This window comes from Schistocerca nitens, chromosome 9 (genome assembly GCF_023898315.1).
Source record: "Schistocerca nitens isolate TAMUIC-IGC-003100 chromosome 9, iqSchNite1.1, whole genome shotgun sequence".
NCBI classification, from domain to species: Eukaryota; Metazoa; Arthropoda; class Insecta; order Orthoptera; family Acrididae; genus Schistocerca; species Schistocerca nitens.
In genome coordinates this window covers 94,638,500-94,661,797 of record NC_064622.1, presented here as the reverse complement: position 1 = coordinate 94,661,797, position 23,298 = coordinate 94,638,500, and the positions used below count along the sequence as shown (strand labels likewise).

Sequence of the window (23,298 nt, the reverse complement as noted above, 5' to 3'; positions counted from 1 at the left end):
CAGTCTATTAACAGACACAATCTGTGGACGTCTGTGTAGTTGGATGATGAATGTGTTCATACCGTGACGTAGTACACAGTGAGGGCCCAAATAAGGTGGCTGCAAGGCTGCTCGCACAGTGTCATCCCACAACATCACAAAGTTGCATGAATCAAGGTCCTTGTGGATGAGCAGAGGCGGGGTGCAGTGAGGGCATGAAAGGGGGTGTGGAGGCATGCGATGTGCATACAAACCCATTCAACCAGAGCGGGAAGATCCACAGTAGTGGCTGACAGTGAATCCTCGACGAACTCACTGGGAAGGAGGAGGGGTTCACCATAAAGAATCTCAGCAAGCGAGGTGTTCAAGTCTTCTTTATGGGCTGAGTGAATAACCACCAGGACCCATAGGAGGGTCTCACACCATAGGCCACCGTGGCACATAAGCGCGTCCTTGAGTGTGCGGTGCCACCGTTCGACCAGGCTGTTTGCCTGCGATTGGTAAGCTGTGGTGTGAAATTTGGTGACACTGCAGAGTCGTGCAAAGAGGAAGACTCAAACTGGTGTCCCTGGTTGGTTGTGAGGGACAGGAGACAGGCAAAATGAGCAACCCCCACCAAGATGAAAGAATGTGCGATGATCTCGGCCGTGATGTCGATGAGAGGGACTGCCTCAATCCAGCAGGTCACGTGGTTGATGATCGATAAGAAGTATCTTAACCCTCAGAAGGGGGGGAAGGGACCAATGATGTCAATATAGACATGCCGAAGACACCCCGTCAAAGTTGCCCAATGGAAGTTGAGCATGCCTGCCAACCTTGCTGCTCTGGCACAGGATGTATGCAAGGGTCCAAGTACGGCAGTCATGCTTCACACTGGACCAGGCAGAGCACTCTGTAACCAGCCGCATTGTAGCTCACATTATGGGGTGGGCCAAGACGTGCAAGGCAGCAAAGACCCTGTGACGAAGGGTAGTAGTGACCACAGGGCAGGGTGTGCCCGTAGAAGTGTCACAATGGACAGGGATCGTCAACGCTTGTTGTATATGGGGCTGGACAGAGAGCGGTAACTCATTGTCTGATATTAGCTGCTGTATATCATCATCTTCAGCCTGAAGTCAGGCGAGCTCCTCCTGATTCAGCAGTGCAGTTAGCACGCAGATGTGAGAAAGGTTGTCTGCCACACCAATCTCTGTGCTGTGGATATAGCACATGTCGGAAGAGTGCTGACAGATGTAGTCCATATGGTGGGAACGCCTCAATGGAAAGTCCTTAGCAGGATTACGAACAGCATCCATGAGTGGCTTGTGATCTGTATAGATAATGAAAGGTCACCCCTCGAGGTCACTACAGAAATGTTTAATCACCTCGTACACTGTGAGGAGCTCATGGTCGAAAGCTGACCATTTACATTGGCTCTTAGTCAGTTTCTTGGAAAAGAAGCAGAGGGATTGGGTGGAGTTGGCGATGTGCTGTTGTAAAACAGCACCCACAGCTGAGTCACTCGTGTTGGTAGTGACCGAGACATGGGCCTCAGGATCAGGGTGGGCGAGTGTGATGGCCTTGGTGAAGGCAGTTTTAAGGTTACAAAATGCATTGAGCGTGGGTGTGCTCCACTACAACTTCCATTTCCCAGTGGTGTTTTTCCCGGAAAGGGCGTCGGTGAGGACCATTTGTACGGAGGCAGCCTGAGGAATATGGTGGTGATAAAAGTTAGCCATACCCAGAAAACGACAGAGCTGAGCATAATCCTCAGGGAGAAGGAGATCAAGTATGGTTTCAACATGAGAACTCGTCAGTCAGAGGCTGTTGGTGGTAACAGTATGGCATAGCAAGGTCACTGATGTAGAACACAGTTGAGATTTTTCATCGTTGATCACCACGCTGTTGTCAGCAAGTGCCGAACGAACCACATCAAGGTGAACTTGATGGTCCTCAGCGGAGGAGTAAAAGATCAGAATATCATCTAAGACAGTATTCAAATAGGCCGAAGGGTGTGGTGATGGCCTTCTTAGGAATAGCCAATGGATGCATAGGGATCTGATGGTATGCCTTGCAACAATCTAAAACAGAGAAAGAATTAGAACCATGTAGTAATTGCATGAAATCCTGTATATTAGGAATGGGGTAGTTATTGATAATGGTGTGAGTGTTAGGGGACCTGTAGTCCTTGCACATGTGTAAGGTGCCATCCTTTTTAGGAACAAGGTGAATGGGTGAAGACCAATTGTCATCGGAGGGTCAGAGGATGTCCAAAGCCAACAGATCCTGAATGATCTCCTTGGCACGCAGAAGTTTGGAAGCTTAAGGTGCCTGGCCTTATAACATACAGGTGGGCCATTGGTGGTGCCATTACTGATCGCCATCAGTTGTGAAGGGGGGTTGGCAAGAGGGGTCAAGAAGGGATCCGCAGGCAATGTGAGTTCACTGATTGGCAGGGAACATAGTAGAGGTGTGTGTTGGATCGCCTTGTTGCAGTTTTGCAGATAGGCAACATATTGTATGCCACATGTGTGACAACTCAGTGGAGACAGAGTCTATGTGGATGCATAAGGCAGTGTTCTGAGTACGGAGTTCAACAATTTGTGAGCACACATCCGACAGGTCAGAAAGCTGTGCAGTAATGCACTTGAGCAGGGACACACATGTGGAAAGCATAGCCAAGGAGGCAGAGAGTGAAGTCATGCTGAACTCATGTGAGCATAGAACAGTAGAGCCAGATGTGTGGTGGAGCACAGCAGCTTGCAGATCTGGTGAAAGGTTGTAATGATGTAGAAAATCCAACCTGATCACAGTTTCATCCATATCAGCTATGTGGGAGGTCCAAGGGAAGGTGTGAACCGGTGATAGGCAAAGTGACATCTTGATGGAGCCATGGACCCCAATGTCTGTGGCATAGAGGCATCACATCACTGAAGCAAGAGGTGCAGCATTGGACAGTAGACACCGTGAAGGAACGTGGTGGGATGAGGCACCTAAACGTGCCCACCGGAGTCATTTGGGTAGGTGTAATGTGCACGGCAGTTGTGGGTGGGGTCCCCATAAGTAGTGTGGAACCAGCACAGCAGGTATACCGGTGCCGGTAAGTGGGGCGGTGCAGAGCCAATTGGGCTGCTACCCAGGTGAGGTCGGCTGCTGTCAGGAGGCTGCAGGTGTACCCCCTGTCAGCTGCTAGGTGGAAGCTCCTGACTGGCAGCTGAGGCACTAAGGCGAGTGCACTGTCCCCTGCAGGCAGAGTGCAGAACTGAAGGTGCAGGTGTGCAACCTGAGGGTGATGGAGGTATTGTCCGTGACAGGCAGTGTCGGTGAAAGTTGATAGTGTAAGCCTGATCTGACATGTCTAAATGAACCTCAGGTTGGTCAGTGACATGAGACAGTAGATGAAACTGCAGAATCGAAGGCATTTTGACCATCCATAATGCCCAAAGTGTGGCATCAGGTACTGCTCGATCATCAATGGGGCAGACAAAATGGGCATCATCATCTGAAATACCTTGGATGTCCAGTAGGTGATCCACTAAGGTGAACCAAGTCTTTGGGTTATCATTTTGCAAAGCAGGTAGCTTGGGAAACCTGCCAGGTAACACATGTTAAAGCAGCACCGGCAGACGGAGATCCGTGTCAGCAGAGCAGTATGCCTCCGACTCTGGAAGTGCAGTAGCGGTGAACGGTGCATCACCCGAAGTCTGTGTGGTGGCCACATGCAGTACATGGAGTGGATGGGGCAGGCATAAAAGTTGGCATGGAGTGTCCAAACTGCAGGCCTGACGAAGAACACGGTGCGGGTGTAACGGTCAGTGCCATTGCAACAGTGGGTGGAAGGTGCCACAGAGGGGCTGAGCTGGGAATTGGTGCAGGCGGAATGGCCAGTGTTGTTATGAAAGCAGGTGGAAGGCAGTTGTGGCAGTTGTGGTGCAACTATGGTGCAATGGTCACAGAAACCGGCACGGTCGAGGCAATTGGCATCACTGAGATGATGTGTGGGAAAGAGAGGGGGGGGGCGGGGGGGGGGTTTGCTGCGGCACTAGGCAAGTAAGAATTTGCTACCCCGTGCATAGAAATGTTTGAATCACAGTTCGGGAACTTTGTCAGTATGTCAAACCAGGATTTATACATAGTCAGAACACAGATGAAAATTTAATCCTTGGTCATTTACAACTTTTTGCTGTCCTCAAGACTGTGTATTACTTATCACCAGAGATTCTAAATTATTTCAGTAAATAATCTTGAAGGCATGTACACGTTAAAAATTTCTTGGTAAAAAGGGACTGTATGTTCCCCACACAGATTCATCAGTGTTTAATTCTTTGAGGTACCACTGGATAGCTAAAATTGGCAGTAAATTGATTTGAAATTATAATCTGCTGTGTACAGATTATTGTGTACTAATAACTTATAACCAGTCCAGACAACCGAACAGGGTAGTAGAGTGGTTAATTCTGAGGTTGCTTGGAAACTGTAATTTCATTCACAGGAAGTACAATTATGAATCCTTAGCAAAAAACTGAAGACTGTCGTATGGTTCAATAAGAAATCTACAAGGAAGAAGGAAGGAAGATTGGGTTTAATGTTCTATCAACATCAAGATCATTAGGGGCAGAACAGAAACTCGGATTGTGTCAAAGATGAGGCAGGAAATTGGCTGCCCTCTTTTAAAGGAGCCATACCGGCATTTGCTTAAGAATTTTAGGGAAATCACAGAAAATTTAAATCTGGATGGTCAGACATGATTTCGAACTGTTGTCCTCCCAAATGTGAGTCCAGTGTGCTAACCATTGGGACACCCTGCCAGTAAGAAATCTACAGTGTACATTAATGTATAAGGGGGGAACAGAAATGAGAGGAAATGTTGTAGGTATGTTAACTACACTGCCACCCCAATCTACTGGTTAAAGTGCAGTTTATTGCCTGTTTTTGCACAAGTGGCTATGCATGGCAGTTTGATGTGATGATCCAAGAAAAGAAGGAACAAACAGTTTCTCACCACTGTTGCCACCTGTTAGACTTCACTGTTACATAAAGTGATTGCCTCCTCTTGATTAATCCTTACATTAAAGTCTTCAGTGAAAATCAATGTCTCATTGCTGTAAGTTAAATTTAGTATTACATACTGACACAGAGGAAACTTAATTTTGAAAATGCTGTTCAGTTTACCAAGTGCACTCGGGATCACTTTTACTCTTGTACTAATCTGTTTTGCTGTCCATTAAACTGTAGTCTTCAGTTGCCTCAAATGTGACTACTCATCAATTTGTTCTATGACTTAATTGTTGATCTGTACAATTTCTTTTGGATGTGTTGATTATGTATTTTTTTGTCTTCCTGTAATTGATTTTTAGGTCTACTTCCTCTACTAACATTTTCCATTCATTTTTGACGTTTATCTGCAGTAGAGGCAATAGTACAGTGTCAGCAAAATGAACATAGTCCAAATATGTTCCATTAACACATATTTATGTTTTATTTTCCCATTTTTAAGGAGCTGAGAACTTCCACTAAGACCAACGAGAATAGTTTTAATCTCCCCCTAGTGTCACTCTTCTTAGCATTTCAAATCTCTCACTACTCAGTCATAATCTGATGAAAGCTGTAACAATGATGTACATATTTGTCAGTATATTAACCTAGACTGAATTGTTATCTTGTTTCTTAAATGCTGTTACCACAGATTTTGTTGAAATGAGTCAGAAACTTTGTCTATGAATCCTTAGAAAAGTGGCAATTCATACTGATTGCTGTAATTTTGTACACAACTTGCAAATGGTTGATTGTGTTATATTTACTTTTGAAGAGAGATTATTTCTCTGCTTGGTTAAAATCTCTTTTTCTCTGTGTTTGGTGACATCTTTAGTGAATATTACATATACTATGGAGAGGAGGCTGGTTATTCAATAATTTTTATGTCTCTCACCTTTTGTACAAAGTACAATAACAACAGCCTTACTCTGGTTTTGTGGAATTGTCTTCCTCTGCAGACATCCTGTAAACTAATTTGCAAGTTAATTTTCTATTACTTTTTTCCCAGATTAAACCATTTCTACTCAAACACCACAATCTCCGGGCACCTTTCCATTTGTCATACTACTTCTCTCTTTATACACCTTAACTAGTTTTATATGTCTGATGTGCACATCTTTCAGAATTTTTTTATTTTCATTATCACCTCTCTGATCTCTTGATCTGCGTACAATCTTTGAAGATTTCTTTACATGCCTCTATGTTCCTCATTGTTGTTAGCTGCTGGAACATCTGCCAAATTAACTGATGAAATGTGATGCCAATCCAATATAAGCTTTTTATGCTCATGCAGTTTTCTGTTGTTGCAATCACATTCTGCATCCAGCATTTCACATTAATCTATAACAGAGCTTTCAACAGCTGTAACAGTTTAAAAATATAATTAAAAATTTTAATGAGTGACCAGTACTGTACATCAAACAGTTTAGTCTGTAAATGATGGGACAGTAAAACTCAGATTCAGATTCGTATCTCAGTTTGTTTTCACTGTATCTGCTCACATCCTCTCCAAGATACTTTTCAAATGTTCCTATTATCATTTGCTTGAAACACTTACTCAACTGCAACTTCATTCCAGTTGAGATTTTCTTTTCATTTGCCTTTATTATATTTGCAGTGTCCTTTGCTGTTTTCTTAAGTACTTTTGTTAAATTATTGCCTATTTCTTTTATGTCTTGATAATCTTTATTTTCTATGACACTGAACTTGTTCCTTAGTTTAATCTCATTTCCTCCCATTAGTTTAATGAAGCTCATAATCTATAGTTCCAGCTATATGGCTAACAAATTAGTTTCTTTCCCATTTTGTAACTATTGTTACTCTTCATCTTAGCCTTATCTTCATTACATCTGCATTTACATAACTACTATGCAATTCCTGGCAGAGGGTTCATCAAACCACTTTCACTCTATTTCTCTACCATTCCACTCTTGAATAACACATGGGAAAAACAAACACTTCAGTATTTCTGTGTGAGCTCCAATTTCTATTATTTTGTTACAATGACCATTTCTCTTATGTAGGCGGGCATCAACAAAATATTTTTGCATTCAGATAAGAATGTTGGAGATTGAAATTTTGTAAAAATATCTCACTGCAACAAAAAAATGCCTTTGTTTTAATGATTGCCAACCCTTCTTGCTTATCTATTCCATGACACTCTCTCCCCTATTTCATGACAACACAAAACGACCTGCCCTTCTTTGAACTTTTCTGATGTCCTCATCAATCATACCTGGTAAAGATCCCATACTGCACAGCCATACTCTAGCAGAGGATGGACAAGTGTAGTGCAGTCAGCCTCTTTAAAAGAGATGTGGCATCTTCTAAGCATTCTGTCAATAAAACACAGTAAGTGTTCTGCCAATGAAACACAGTCTGTGGTTTGCCTGCCCCACAACATTCTCTATGTGATCATTCCAATTTAAGTTGTTCATAATTGTAATTCCTAGGTATTTAGTTGAACTGACTGCCTTTAGATTTGAGTGATTTATTGTGTAACTAAAATCTAATGGATTACTTTTAGTATTCATATGGATGACCTCAAGCTTTTCATTATTTAGAATTAATTGCCACTTTCTGCATCTTATAGAAATCTTGTCTAAATCATTTTACAATTGGTTTTGATCTTCTGATGACTTCACTAAAGGTTAAATCAGAGCATCATCTGCAAACAATCTAAGATAGCTGGTTAGATTACATAGGCTAGAAACAGCAGAGTGCCTATAACATTTCCTTGGGAAACACCATGTGTCACTCCTGTTTCACTTGATGGCCTACTGTCAATTACTATGAAATATGACCATTCTGACAGGAAATCACAAATTCATTCATACAACTGAATTTATGCCCCATAGGCACACAATCTGATTAGAAGCCACTCGTGAGGGATGCTATCAAAAGCCTTTGGAAATCTAAAAATTTGGAATCAATCTGAGAGCCCCTTTCAATAGTACTCATTACTTCTTGAGGATAAAGCGCTAGTTATGTTTTCTTGCAATGATATTTTCTGAGTCTGTGCTGACTGTGTGCCAACAGACTGTTTTCTATAAGGTAATTCATAATGTATGAACACAGTATATATTCCAAAATCCTACTACAATTTGATGTCACTCAAATGAAATCAATTGGATAATGTTTCTTGCAGCAATTTACTTCATAAGTTAAAACTGCTTGCATAGGAATTTTGACATATCATCTATGATAGCACAAAGCATAGCTAACATCACATGCCTCATTGTCTGCCACCATTGCGGAGTGGACAGCATGGTTGACTGCCATTTGAAGCATCCGTGTTCAATTCCTGGTATTGCCAGGGATTTGTCCTTGGTGGGAGGACTGCAAAGGGGTGCACTAACCTTCATGATGCCAACTGAGAAGTTACTTTCTGAGTAGTAGCAGCTCCAGGTAATGCAAATTGACAATGGCTGGGAGAGCAGTGTGCTGACACCATGCCCCTCCATACCACATCCAACGATGCCACTGGCAGAGGACGGCACAGCAGTCAGCCAGTACCAACGAGCCAGTCCGGGCCTGTGGATGGAGTTTACATTTTCACACGCCTCATTTGGGCGTTCACTCCTGTGAGTGACATTTGATACTTTTTCTGAGACTGTCACTAAAAAAGTGCACAACTTGCCCTATATAACTGTTCTGATATTAGGAAAGAAGTTGTTATCATTAGTAGTCTACAACTTCCATTAATTTTAAGAAAAATTACTGAGTAATTTGTGTGGTACTTAAGAATTATTAAAACCATCTACTACAGTACATAATTAACCTTTACACCAAGTGGTAAATGTTTCACTTTAGCAGAGACAATCAAATGCCTAGATTTCATTTGTAATTTCCTGCAACCATTCCTGTTCATGTAAATCAATTAAAATGATACTTAAGTTTGTAAATGAGTAATTCTTTGTCATGTTGTTTGGTATGAAGTAAGTTAATATGATCTCTTACTAAAGTCATACATTAAACTGGGCCACACATTAGGTTGAAATCATTTTGAGAAATTTTCTGTAAACACCAGTATTTGTGAATGTCATTATTTTATCAACTTGCATTCAAGAATACTCCACTTCTACATGAGAAACTCCATGACTGGATTAATGAGGCTCTAGAAACAACAGGTCAGTGTGTTTGGAGAAAGCCTAATCTGATTGTGGGAAGTTGTAGCTACAATCCTAGTACATCTCGCCAGAAATTTAAAGACTGCAAGAAACACCCAACAGTCCCAAACAAAATGAAACAATGACTTTTATTCCATTCATAAACTATACTCATTGATGCCATAGCAAGTGAAAACTCAAGATGTGAAACAAGCCTAAATAAATGCTCAGCAGCAGTTACAGCTGCTATGTGCCCATCACTGCTTCACCCATCTAAATTGAACTTTTTATATTCAGTAAATTTACTCATTTTTAAATACAACAGTATTTCCATATATGCAAATACACTAGAATTTATAGGGTTATTTCCCAGCATTAGTAGAATTTAAGAAAATGACACTGCTGCTCAGAGTTTCACCTAGAGAGAGTGTAGACTAGTGTAAGTGTCTTGTGTTCTGCAGGCATAGACATGTAACGAACATATGGTGTGACGTTTGGCAAGCAGAACTGAAGAGGTGTGGCCGCGGTGGGAGTGGCGGGAGCGATGCGAAGGAAGATGGCGACGGCAGGAGGCGAGCGAGGGGCGGCAGTTGCGTGATCGGTGGTGGCAGCAGGTGGCACCGGGTGGACGACAGTTCCGCTGCTTTCCAGGCTGGGAAACTGCCTCATCAGAAGAGGTACAGCATCAGTTATGAAAATGTATGTTTATAAGAGATGCCGCTTTGCTAACTGGCAGTTGTGAAGTGACATTTTGGCCTTTTTTTGTTTGATGTTTGTGGCAAAGCAGCTTTGAACCCATAGCATCCTCTCTCTACCTTCAGTCTTCCATCTTAAAGTACATAAATCTCTCAGCACTGAAGTTCTACAACAAATAACATTTTTATGAATCCTCTCTTTTCATCTGCATAATTCTAGCAGCATTTCCCCCCCCCCCCCCTTACCATCACTATACTACACATTCATACATGTAGTGTGAGACAAAACATAAAATAAGTTTTAACTTGTACACAGCATACACCTTTCAGTGTATGTACCACCAGATTCTGAACAGCCAATAGTTGTGGTTATTCTCAGTAGCATGTCTTTTTTTCTTTTCTTTTCTTTTTTTCTTTAATTTTTTTCACATTGTCATTGATTATAAACTTGCCAGTTGTTTTATGTTATGTTGGTGGTATGTATTGATGACTATCATCAATCACTTTGCTGCATTCCGGTATTTTTCTCTTAGAATTCAATATCAGCTACGTTTACAATATCCCCGATCACCATTATAGGGGATTTAAAAATGTAGGAATATTTATGGAACTTCGATAGGTGTGTCCCAATATACATATACAACAATGTTATTTGTTGAATATAATAGAAGGAAACATTCCAAGTGGGAAAAATATATCTAAAAACAAAGATTCTGTAACTTACCAAACGAAAGCGTTGGTATGTTGATAGAGACAATAAAAAACACACAAACACACACACAAATTTCAAGCTTTCGCAACCCAAGGTTGTTTCATCAGGAAAGAGGGAAGGAGAGGGAAAGACGAAAGGATGTGGGTTTTAAGGGAGAGGGTAAGGAATCATTCCAATCCCGGGAGCGGAAAGACTTACCTTAGGGGGGAAAAAAGGACAGGTATACACTCATACACTTGCACTGACATCCCTGCCCAACCTCTTTGAACTTACATATGTCTGCCTGTGTCTGTATATGTGCAGATGGATATATATATATATATATATATATATATATATATATATATATATATATATATATATATCTGTGTGTGTGTGTGTGTGTGTGTGTGTGTGTGCGTGCGTGCGTGCGTGCGTGTGTGTGCGCATGCGCGAGTGTATACCTGTCCTTTTTTCCCCCTAAGGTAAGTCTTTCCGCTCCCAGGATTGGAATGACTCCTTACCCTCTCCCTTAAAGCCCACATCCTTTCGTCTTTCCCTCTCCTTCCCTCTTTCCTGATGAAGCAACGTTGGGTTGTGAAAGCTTGAAATTTGTGTGTGTGTTTGTGTGTTTTTTGTTGTCTCTATCAACATACCAATGCTTTCATTTGGTAAGTTACAGCATCTTTGTTTTTAGATATATAAAGTTATTTGTTGCTACTATTATTTCTCTTTTCTTGAAAAAGTGTGAAGTATGACTATAATGAATATATTACTAGGAAAAAAAGCGTCCTCTACACAGATTTCAAGAGTTTAACACTAGCACATTAGGAGACTTGTAGATAGTGTAAAGTATTGGTGCAGGAGAGAGGTAAGGAGGACTGAATCATGATGTCTCAAATGCACTAACTTCATAAGCCTTCAAGTTATTATGTAGGATTATACCCTAGGCACATTCAGTTCCTAAGCTCTGCACAGTAACACAGTTATTAAATGGAATTTGGTTCGTGAAACAAAAACAATGCCCTAAGTTACTGAATTTTATTATTCCTAAAATTTGTATGGTAAAATCAGTAATGCAGTCAGCACATACTCTCGTCTGTCACTTGCACTGTCTCACACTTATTACCCCTGAGTAAGCCAGTTTCTTGAAAGTTATTACTTAAAGAGATCAGCAAAAGAAAGTGCTAACCCACAAGAGCATAATTTTGTGTTACTGCATTTTATATGTTGGTTATATTCAAAACCAAGAACAGAAATTCAGTAAGACAAAACACTTTTGACAGTTCCTTCCAGCTGTATAGGTGACACCACTTACTACAAGCATGTGGTGCATTTGAAAATAAAACAAATAACATGATCAAACTAATCCTTGCTATATTGAGGGTTAGTACTTTCTTTCACTGACTCCTTCAATTCCCACCTACAAATCTCTTAACTCACTACCTTGATAAAGCAATGTAACCACTCCATACTAAATATAATGATTACCATGGTCCCATACATCTCTCCACATCAACATTTCACTTCAGACTTCCTTTGACCATTGCTACCTGCAAGTTCACACCTGCCTCCACAATAATATCCAGCAACCCATACTACTAAAGGTGTGCTAAAGATGCAAAAGAAAATTCCAGAAAATATCTGTCATGTAACTCATACCAAATTGGGGGGAACACAATGTCAAAATTATAGTGGTCTGCCAAAAAATATTGTGAGCTTGCAATAGAAACACATTATGCATCATCCTTCCATAACATACTAAAAATTTTATGAGTAATGCGATGCAGTTTAAGACAGAACTTAAGAATTTTCCGTAGAGTTCTGAAGATTATAGCAGTTATAATGTAATTAGTATTAACTCTATAATACAAGGGCAATCCCAATAGTAAGGAGTTTTTTTTATAAGTACATAGACCTGTTTATTTCTACAATGGCTACATCAGTTTACAGCTATTTTTCAACATAATCACCATTTCTGTCGATGCATTTTTATAGATGCTGTGGCAGTTTTTGTATGCCCATCTCATACCAGCTCACTGCCATGCTGTTCAGAAAGTTATGAACCTCTTCTTTCACCTTGTCATTGGAGCTGAATCACTGGGACAACAATTAACACTGACATGTACTGTGAGACTCTGAAAAAACTTAAACAGGTAATTCAGAACTGGAGAAGAGGAATGTTGAGCAAGGGTGTACAGATTCTCCATGACAACGCTTGCCCACACATCGCTCAGCAAACCATTGCTCTCCTGCAATAGTTTCAGTGAAACATAATCAACCACCCACCCTATATTCCTGACTTGGTGCCCTGTGACTATCACCTGTTCCCTAGGTTAAAAGAAAATTTGGCCGGAAAGTGATTTAGCTCCAATGACGAGGTGAAAGAAGAGGTTCACAACTTTCTGAACAGCATAGTGGTGAGCTGGTATGACATGGGCATACAAAAACTGCCACAGCATCTACAAAAATGCATTGACAGAACTGGTGATTATGTCGTAAAATAGCTAAATATTCAAGCTGAAAACTGATGTAAATCATTGTAGAAATAAACAGGTCTATGTACTTATAAAAAAATAGGAGACCTTACTTTTGGGATTACCCTTGCACTACAACCATTCATAAAAGTAAGTTATTTCTTACACATACTGCACTGAGTGTGTTTTCTAAATTAAATTCTTCTACTTTATTTTTCAACTGCAGGCAACACAGCTGGTATCACAACTAGTTTCAATTACTTGGGAAGTCATGATTAGATGATCTGATTAAAAGGAATGGAAAAGGATGGTAAAGTGCTAGAGAACAAAACTACAAAATCAAATTAGATCCTACATACAATTACAAACATTTGAATACACTTCACAATAACTTGTCAATGTACGTGTTTAGATACACTTTGATAAGTTACTATGTAATATATTCAAGTGCATGTAGTTGTCTTTACAAGTCAGTTTGATTTTGTAATTTAGTTTCCTAGTATTTCTCTGTTCCGACTTTTCTTTCTTTTTAAAGCCTCATCTGATCATGACTTACTAAGAAGTCAAAACTGGTTATGATACTATTTCTGAGACCTGAGGTGAAGAAATTCAATAAAAAAATTTGTAAGACATTTTCATTGCATTAAACATAAATAAAATGCAGTCCTTCATTTCTTTCCATACCTCATATATCCCTCTCTCTGGGACCATGGAAAGTGATTAATGTAATTGGAAGAACTATAAATACCTAGGCTTAAAGTAACTTGTGCCAGTATCAGCAGTCAAGAATAAAATATACATTTGGAGCAGTATTATGAAGTGTTCTTGTCAGTTAACAAACATCGAAGTGTGTGTACTGCAAATAAAACAATTAACCATTCCAAAAGAAAGTTGAAATCATTCAGAGCATTCTTTAAGAAGAAACACATAAAAAATGGCACAAATAAAATTAATTTCCCAAACATTACTGACTAACAAATTCATGGCTTACACCAGTTGGGTTTGCCTTCTATTATATATTTGCAGGTATCAACACACTGTAGCCATACTGTGATGGAAGCTTGATGCTCCAGCCCATTGCTCTGACAGTGTGGAAAGTGGCACGTTGTTCAATAACTAGATGAGACTCTCTTCATGGCAGGGTAGTTCCTGCTGACAGAAACACCTTGGAATACTGGCATAAATCTATCTTCACTCTTGTCCTGCATGAAATAATCATAGATCTTTTTGTTAGTTTTCTGAAAAATGGTTGCAATATATTGCTCACATACCTATGAGAAGTTATGGTTTGACAGAATGAGATTAGTCCAGTAATCTGTGTTGCACTAACTTCACACTGCAGACCCCTTTTCACACAATGTAGAGGCTCTTGATGTAACTGAAGAGGATTTCCTAGATTCCAACATTGATTAGTCTGTGAATTCATGAACACCAATAAGTGCAGCCACAGTTGATCAGGAAAAAAGAGCATTTCAGGATCAACCCTCTTAATATGGACACACTGCAGTAAAATGTTGCACTACAGATAACAAGCAATGCTATCTGAATTGGTCAGTTGATGCAATACTATTACTTTATAAGGTTCCAATTTGCATCTGCGCACAGCTGTGTGACCTTGTCTTACTGACAGACCATTCTGAAGTGCTAAACAAGACAGAGATTTTCTCAGGCTTTATTTTTTCAGTTAAAACCAATATGCCACCTGTCACTGTCACACAGTGCTGTCCACTGTTATAATAGTAAAAGAAATAAAGGGACATAATACCCAAACGTGTGGGAAGATGGAAAAATGAGACAAAGCACTTGTAACACTGGGAGGAAGTGGTGATTACTGACATCAATATCACTGAAATGTAATTGCTAGCTAGTTACTGCTCGAAGTTCATAGTACGGTTGACTAGGGATGTTCACTGACAATTCCAACTGCTCAATACATTTTTGAATGTTTTGAACTGCATATTTAAGTAACTGTTTTACATCTTCTCTAGCCCCTGTGTCCACAGCATCCAACTCCAACTAAGTCTGAGTTAGTTTCTCATCTAGGTAAATACATTCTTTACCATTTCTGCGAGAGCCACTAAATATGTTTGTCATACTCTTTAGTGTCTACATATCTTGCAGAACTGTGTTGAGTTGGCTGTTTCAAGGAGGAGGTGATTTGGTTTTGGAAACTGTGCTAATCCTCAATGTAACAGCTGATGCTCGATCTCATCTAGCTCACTGCTTTTGTCTCTCAAAGTTTTGTGTAAAACAGTTTTCATTCTCTAAATTTGAATGTTCAGTCTTGATGTCTGCATACATCTGTTCCAAAGTACCCAGCTGCTTCTTTAGTGAATAGTAAGATTCCTGAAGCTGTTTTGTTGATGAGGTACAGGAATATTTTGACATCAGAGGTGTAGGTACGGAATCATCACTATTATTCCATCTGTTAAAGTGATGCACAAGTAGAAATGATGTAGAAAATCAGCACCCAGCAGTGCTTCATTGACATCTGCCATGTTGAAAGTCCATGTAAACAGGACGTTCAGACCTAAATGGACTGAGTAACTGGTAGAGCCATACAGCTTAATAGATGTGTCATTTGCTGCCCACAGCTGTAGAAGGGAACCTGAGGTATGAGATAGAACAGTTGTCTTTGAGATTATGCTTACTTCAAATTTGGGTTGATGAGAAAATACTGATCTGTGCTTCTATCAAGAATGCATAATCTGCCACTGTCCTTGGAAAACTGAGGCAAATTCTTTCGAGTTACATGCTTGAGACATAGGCATTGTTGCATCTTATCATGACCCATGATGCTTACTGGAGGTCATGACTGGCATTTGGTTGCAAACATGGTGTAACATACTTGTGAGTGTCTGCTCTGAAATAGGAATGAAGGCAAAACCCACATGCCATCTTCTAGCTGTGTGATTGTAACCCTGAGTGACATCAGTTGGGGCCAGTTTACTGTGCGCAGCTAATTATGGGGAATCTGGGAGATATCTGGTGGCCTCATCATGTTTGTACAGATGTGTTTGTTCCATTTTGGCTACTGGTTGCTGTAATATGGTGCATAATACCCGTTGCTGCTGTAGGTCACCGTTGATTTCTATGTACGAGGGTGGTTTGAAAAGTTCTTGGAACAGAATAGAAATAAAAGTGCTTACATCATTGAAAAATTTATTTACTTTTCAATGTAGTCTCCTTGTAGATTAATGCACTTGGTCCAGTGATGTTCCAGTGCCTTGATCCCACCTTGAAAATGAGTTTCCTCTAGGCCTGCAAAATAGTTGTCAACTCCGGCTATCAATTCTTCATTTGAAGTGAATCCTTACATACCAAGAAAAATTTTCAGTGACGGGAAGAGATAGAAGTCTGACAGAGCCATACCAGGTGAATAAGGTGGGTGTGGCAACAATTCATACCCTAGATTGTGTAATTTTGCCATGGCGACACCACATGTGTGCAGGCGCAATTGATCCAGTGTCAAGAGTCGCAGCACCAATCTTGCAGATAATTTTTTCATTTCTAATTTTTCAGCTGAAATGTGATATACCCTGTCAGATGACATGTGGCAAGCATGATCAATTTCACGCACTTTCAATTGATGGTCCTACATGACCATTTTGTGCACTTTTGCAATGATTTCTAGAGTAGTGACACATTTTGGCTGACCACAGCGTGGATCATCATCTAAGCTCTCCTGACCAAATTTAAATTCATTTGTCCACTTGGCAACGTTGAATATGAAGAAGTACAGTCCCCCAGTGTATTCTGGAAATCGGCATGAATGTCCTTTGCTTTAATACCTTTCTTTACAAAGTACTTAATCACAGCTCGAATCTCAATTATTTTCATCTTCGCAAATCACTAAGCAGTAACGACAACAGAGCCATGTCACCACCACAGTTCTCTTCCAAGAGCACTGACATGGCATGTGTTTACAGGCAACAGTCCAATGAATCTCACATGAACAACTCGTTGCGCTAGCACTGACTTCTCGTGTTGATTTCAAGAAGTTTGCAAACCACCCTCATAGTTATGTCATTGATTTGGAAGTGCAAAAATTGGGTTGGCAATCCATAATTTGTTCTCACACATATCACCCTCATTTGAAATCAAAGATTTCAGGAGGTAACTTGCTTTTCAATATTGCAGACAGTGCATCATCGAGCATAAGAGTAGTGTCCACTAATTCCCACATATCTTGCCAAAACTAGGAAGGTGTTGTGAGATTTAGATTTTCTGTATAAATCACCTATTTAAGTTGTTGCTCCAGTGATTTGCACAAAAATTGCAGTAAGGCTGCCTTTGCTGTGTCAAACTTGCAAATAATCGAAGGTGATGGGCTGAAGTCACAGGTAACAGAAGTTTTAGTTACAAATATTGCGCAACAAAGCAGAAAATTTTGATGTATTCTCAACAACATTGTGGGTAGTCAAGACAGTCTTTGCAGTGTTGAACCAAGTCTGCAGTTAGGTAATGAACACCATGTTGTAGGAACATCACTGAACTTAGCATGTATGGCACTAGGTTATGTGATCTGGGGGTTTCATCATATGGTACCCCATTGATCACGTGTGCCATGGGAGATAAACTGTAATTCTTCTCATATGACCTAGTGGCCAGGTTCAACATGGGGAAAAATGGGTTCATCTCCTCAATTTTCAGTGTGAAAGCACAAACATTTGAGATACAGTATTGGCAGTTAAATTTTACATGACAATTTGGTTCAAGCAAGTGAGTATGGTTTTGTACTGAGGCAGTTTGATCCATCTCACTTATGAGCACAGTAAAATCAGAGTGTTATGCCATATTAATTTATTCCAAATGTTTCACATGGTCACTTTCACTTTGCACCTCACAAATAATTTGCTCCATATCATTTTTCACACCTTGTAGTCCACTAAAAACAGTAATTGATTAGGTAAAATGTCCCAGTAAACTTTGTCTAGTTTCATGATCCATTGTTTGGCAGGAACATAGCATTATTTGCTACTGACATACTAATAATTCAGTACCCTTGTTGTGGATCACCGTTGTGGGAAATTCCATGCAGATAGTGGGGGCAACAACACTCACTTAATGTTGCAACAAAATTAAACCACTTTATTAGCACACTATCAGACACTAAAAAGTATACATGAGCTAAGCCAGATACCACAAAAGATATCTTAAGCTTAAAACGAAGACATAAAAACACACATTTTGTTCCTAACTCTCTTATTTCAGATGCCATATTGACCTTTGCAGGTTGTTATCCCCACAAGTGTACATCAAGAGAAAGAGTGGCTAACACCTGAGGCGAAAGAGTTTTGTGCTAGGAAGGGAGAACTTTTATCTGCAGGTCTAACTCTAATCAAAACTAAATATCTTTGCAAGAAACTTTGGAAAGCCTACTCTGTGTCATCTACATTTACATCTACATCTGCATGATTACTCTGCAATTCACATTTAAGTGCTTGGCAGAGGGTTCATCGAACCACAATCATACTATCTCTCTACCATTCCACTCCCAAACAGTGCGCGGGAAAAATGAACACCTAAACCTTTCTGTTCGAGCTCTGATTTCTCTTATTTTATTTTGATGATCATTCCTACCTATGTAGGTTGGGCTCAACAAAATATTTTCTCATTTGGAAGAGAAAGTTGGTGACTGAAATTTCGTAAATAGATCTCACCGTGATGAAAAAGTCTTTTCTTTAATGACTTCCATCCCAACTCGTGTATCATATCTGCCACACTCTCTCCCCTCTTATGTGATAATACAAAACAAGCTGACCTTTGTTGCACCCTTTCGATGTCCTCCGTCAATCCCACCTGGTAAGGATCCCACACCGAGCAGCAATAATCTAACAGAGGACGAACAAGTGTAGTGTAAGCTGTCTCTTTAGTGGAATTGTTGCATCTTCTAAGTGTCCTGCCAATAAAACACAACCTTTGGCTTGCCTTCCCCACAATATTATCTATGTGGTCTTTCCAAGTGAAGTTGTTCGTAATTTTAACACCCAGGTCTTAGTTGAATTGACAGCCTTGAGAATTGTACTATTTATCAAGTAATCAAATTCCAACGGATTTATTTGGAACTCATGTGGATCACCTCACACTTTTTGTTATTTAGCGTCAACTGCCACCTGCCACACCATACAGGAATCTTTTCTAAATCGCTTTGCAACTGATACTGGCCTTCGGATGACCTTACTAGATGGTAAATTACAGCATCATCTGCGAACAACCTAAGAGAACTGCTCAGATTGTCACCCAGGTCATTTATATAGATCAGGAACAGCAGAGGTCCCAGGACACTTCCCTGGGGAACACCTGATATCACTTCAGTTTTACTCGATGATTTGCCGTCTATTACTATGAACTGTGACCTTTCTGACAGGAAATCACGAATCCAGTTGCACAACTGAGATGATACCCCATAGGCCCGCAGCTTGATTAGAAGTCGCTTGTGAGGAACAGTGTCAAACGCTTTCTGGAAATCTAGAAATACGGAATCAACTTGAGATCCCCTGTCGATAGCGGCCATTACTTCACGCGAATAAAGAGCTAGGCTACGTTGCACAAGAATGATGTTTTCTGAAACCATACTGATTATGTATCAATAGATCGTTCATCATCGTGATTCATAATGTTTGAATACAGTATATGCTCCAAAACCCTACTGCAAACCGACGTCAATGATATAGGTCTGTAGTTCGATGGATTACTCCTACTACCCTTCTTAAACACTGGTGCGACCTGCGCAATTTTCCAATCTGTAGGTACAGATCTATAGGTGAGTGAGCGGTTGTGTATGATTGCTAAGTAGGGAGCTATTGTATCAGCGTAATCTGAAAGGAACCTAATCGGTATACAATCTGGACCTGAAGACTTGCCCGTATTTGAGTGGCTTCACAACCCCTAAGGTATCTACTTCTAAGAAACTCATGCTAGCAGCTGTTCTTGTTTCAAATTCTGGAATATTCCATTCGTCTTCCCTGGTGAAGGAATTTTGGAAAACTGCATTCAATAACTCCGCTTTAGCGGCACAGTCATCGGTAACAGTACCATCGGCACTGCACAGCAAAGGTATTGACTGCATCTTGCCGCTTGTGTACTTTACATATAACCAGAATTTCTTTGGATTTTCTACCAAATTTTGAGACAATGTTTCATTGTGGAACCTATTAAAAGCATCTCGCATTGAAGTCCATGCCAAATTTCGCGCGTCTGTAAATTTTAGCCAATCTTCGGGATTTCGCGTTCTTCTTAACTTCGCATGCTTTTACCGTTGCCTCTGCAACAGCGTTCGGACCTGTTTTGTGTACCATGGGGGATCAGTTCCATTTCTTACCAATTTATGAGGTATGAATCTCTCAATTGCTGTTGCTATTATATCTTTGAATTTGAGCCACATCTCGTCTACATTTGCATAGTCAGGTCGGAAAGAATGGAGATTGTCTCTTAGGAAGGCTTCTAGTGACCCTTTATCCGCTTTTTTAAATAAAATTATTTTGCATTTGTTTCTCGTGGATTTGGAAGAAACCGTATTGAGCCTAGCTACAATGACCTTGTGATCACTAATCCCTGCATCAGTCATGATGCTCTCTATTAGCTCTGGATTGTTTGTGGCTAAGAGGTCAAGTGTGTTTTTGCAACCATTTACAATACGCGTGGGTTCATGGACTAACTGCTCGAAATAATTTTTGGAGAAAGCATTTAGGACAATCTTGGAAGATGTTTTCTGCCTACCACCGGTTTTGAACAAGTATTTTTGCCAACATATTGAGGGAAGGTTGAAGTCCCCACCACTATAACCATATGAGTGGGGTATTTATTTGTTACGAAACTCAAATTTTCTCTGAACTGTTCAGCAACTATATCATCGGAGTCTGGGGGTTGGTAGAAGGAGACAATTATTAACTTAGTTCGTCTGTTAAGTATAACCTCCATCAGTACCAATTTCCATGGAGTATCTACTTCGACTTCACTACAAGATAAACCACTACTGACAGACACAAACACTCCACCACCAATTGTGCCTAATCTATCTTCCCTGAACACCGTCTGAGACTTCGTAAAAATTTCTGCAGAACTTATTTCAGGCTTTAGCCAGCTTTCTGTACCGATAAGGATTTCAGCTTCTGTGCTTTCTATTAGCGCTTGAAGCTCAGGGACTTTCCCAGCACAACTACAACAATTTACAACTACAATTCTGACTGTTCCTTGATCCAAGCACGTTCTGTATTTGCCATGCACCCTTTGAGATTGCAGCCCAACCCATACTTTCCCGAGGCCTTCTAACCTAAAAAACTGCCCAGTCCATGCTGCACAGCCTCCGCTACCCGTGTAGCCACCAGCTGAGTGTAGTGAACTCCTGACTTATTCAGCGGAACCCGAAACCCAACCACCCTATGGCGCAAGTCAAGGAATCTGCAACCAACACAGTCACAAAACCATATGAGCCTCTGATTCAGACACTCCATACGGCTCTGCACCAAAGGTCCGCAGTCGGTTCTGTCAATGATGCTGCAGATGGTGAGCTCTGCCTTCATCTCATAAGCAAGAACGGCAGCCTTTACCAAATCAGATAGGCGCTGGAATCCAGAGAGAATTTCCTCAGATCCAAAGCGACACACGTCATTAGTACCAACATGTGCCACCACCTGCAGCTGGCTGCACCCTGTGCTCTTCATGGAATCCGGATGGACCCTTTCCACATCAGGAATGACTCCACCCAGAATGCACATGGAGTGCACACTGGATTTCTTCCCCTCCTTAGCCGCCATATCCCTAAGGGGCCCCGTTACATGCCTAACATTGGAGCTCCCAACTACCAATAAGCCCACCCTCTGCGATTGCCCGGACCTTGAAGGCTGAGAATCATCCTCTGAAACAGGGAAGGCAGCTGCATCTGGCTCAGCCAGAGACAGTACCTGAAACCTGTTTGTCAGACGCACCGTGGAAGCTTTCTCATCAGCCTCCGGGGACGTCTTTCGCTGCCTGCCACACCTTGGAATGACCTCCCAATCAACCACAGGTGAGGGCTCAGCCCCACTGCGGGCAGCAACCACGGCAACCACAGCAGCAGACCGATCTGGGGACAGACGGGACGAGGTTGACATCCCCGTGATACCCAAGTCCGGCTCCCCACAGTGGTGCCCATTGGCAACAGCCGCAAGCTGCGTGACCAAAGCCTGTGCTGCCTGCAGCTGTGAGTGAAGGGATGCCAACTCAGCCGTCATCCAAACACAGCAATCACAGAAGAAGAAAGAAACTTTCCATTATGTACAAAAAAAAAAAATTCACAGTTCCATGAACAAAACAAAGACAATATGTAGCATTATTATTTGTAAAATGTCTGAAAGTAATAGTTCAGATAATAAATATAAAATCTGTCATGAAATAGTTAATACAGAAATCAGAAAACCAGTTAAGTAATATGAGAACTTTGTTATGAAAAATAATAAATAATAGCAGTTCAAAATATAGTAAGGAAAGTTCTGGAAGACCAAATAATATAGAAGCACAGTAAAACACTCACCGAATAGCAGGAGAGTTGAGTCATTGACAGGGTATGCAAAACAGAAATAAAACTTGCTAGTTTTCTCAATAAATCCTTTGTTGAGCTAGAGTACCCATACAAGCACAAAAAGAAAAATGCACTCACACACAAACACAAACACGAACACGCACACGCATATGCACATGCACTTGTGCCCCTACATTGTGCAGTCTGGAAACACAATGCAGGGATTGCATTTTGGCAGGTGGACTGGGGTGAGGTTGGAGTTGTATCGGATGAAGTTGAAGCAGAAAGAGGCAGGAGATGGGAGGAGGGGCCAAAGTGGGTAGCTAGTGGCTCAGAGGTAGGCAACAGGTTTGCTGACTAGGAATGTCAGAGGGAAAGGTGGCAGGTGCACAGACTAGGCAATGGTTCAAATGGCTCTGAGCACTATGGGACTCAACTGCTGTGGTCATTAGTCCCCTAGAACTTAGAACTAGTTAAACCTAACTAACCTAAGGACATCACAAACACCCATGCCCGAGGCAGGATTCGAACCTGCGACCGTAGCGGTCTCGCGGTTCCAGACTGCAGCGCCTTTAACCGCACGGCCACTTCGGCCGGCACAGACTAGGCACCAGGCATACAGGTAATGGAGCTGGTGAGGCAAGGCGCCCTATGAAGATGATGTGGAAGCACAGATTGGGAGGGAGTGACAGGACAGTGGAAGAGGAAACAGTTGGGTATGGGGTATGGGGACAGTGGGTTAATGGAGGTTGAAGGCAAGAAGGTTCCGACAGCAAAGGATTTTTAAGGACAACTTTCAGCTGCATAGTTCAGAAAAGCTGATGCTGGAGGG

General features: G+C 41.1%; 1 protein-coding gene across 1 annotated transcript in view; it reads left to right on the top strand.

The window, feature by feature from the left end:
* Window positions 1-23,298, top strand: part of LOC126203774 (uncharacterized) — a 185,808-nt gene that overhangs the window by 101,993 nt on the left and 60,517 nt on the right. The window contains exon 5 of the mRNA XM_049938142.1: window positions 9,607-9,778. Within this exon, the coding sequence (XP_049794099.1) occupies window positions 9,607-9,778 (172 nt within the window). The remainder of the gene's footprint in view (window positions 1-9,606; window positions 9,779-23,298) is intronic.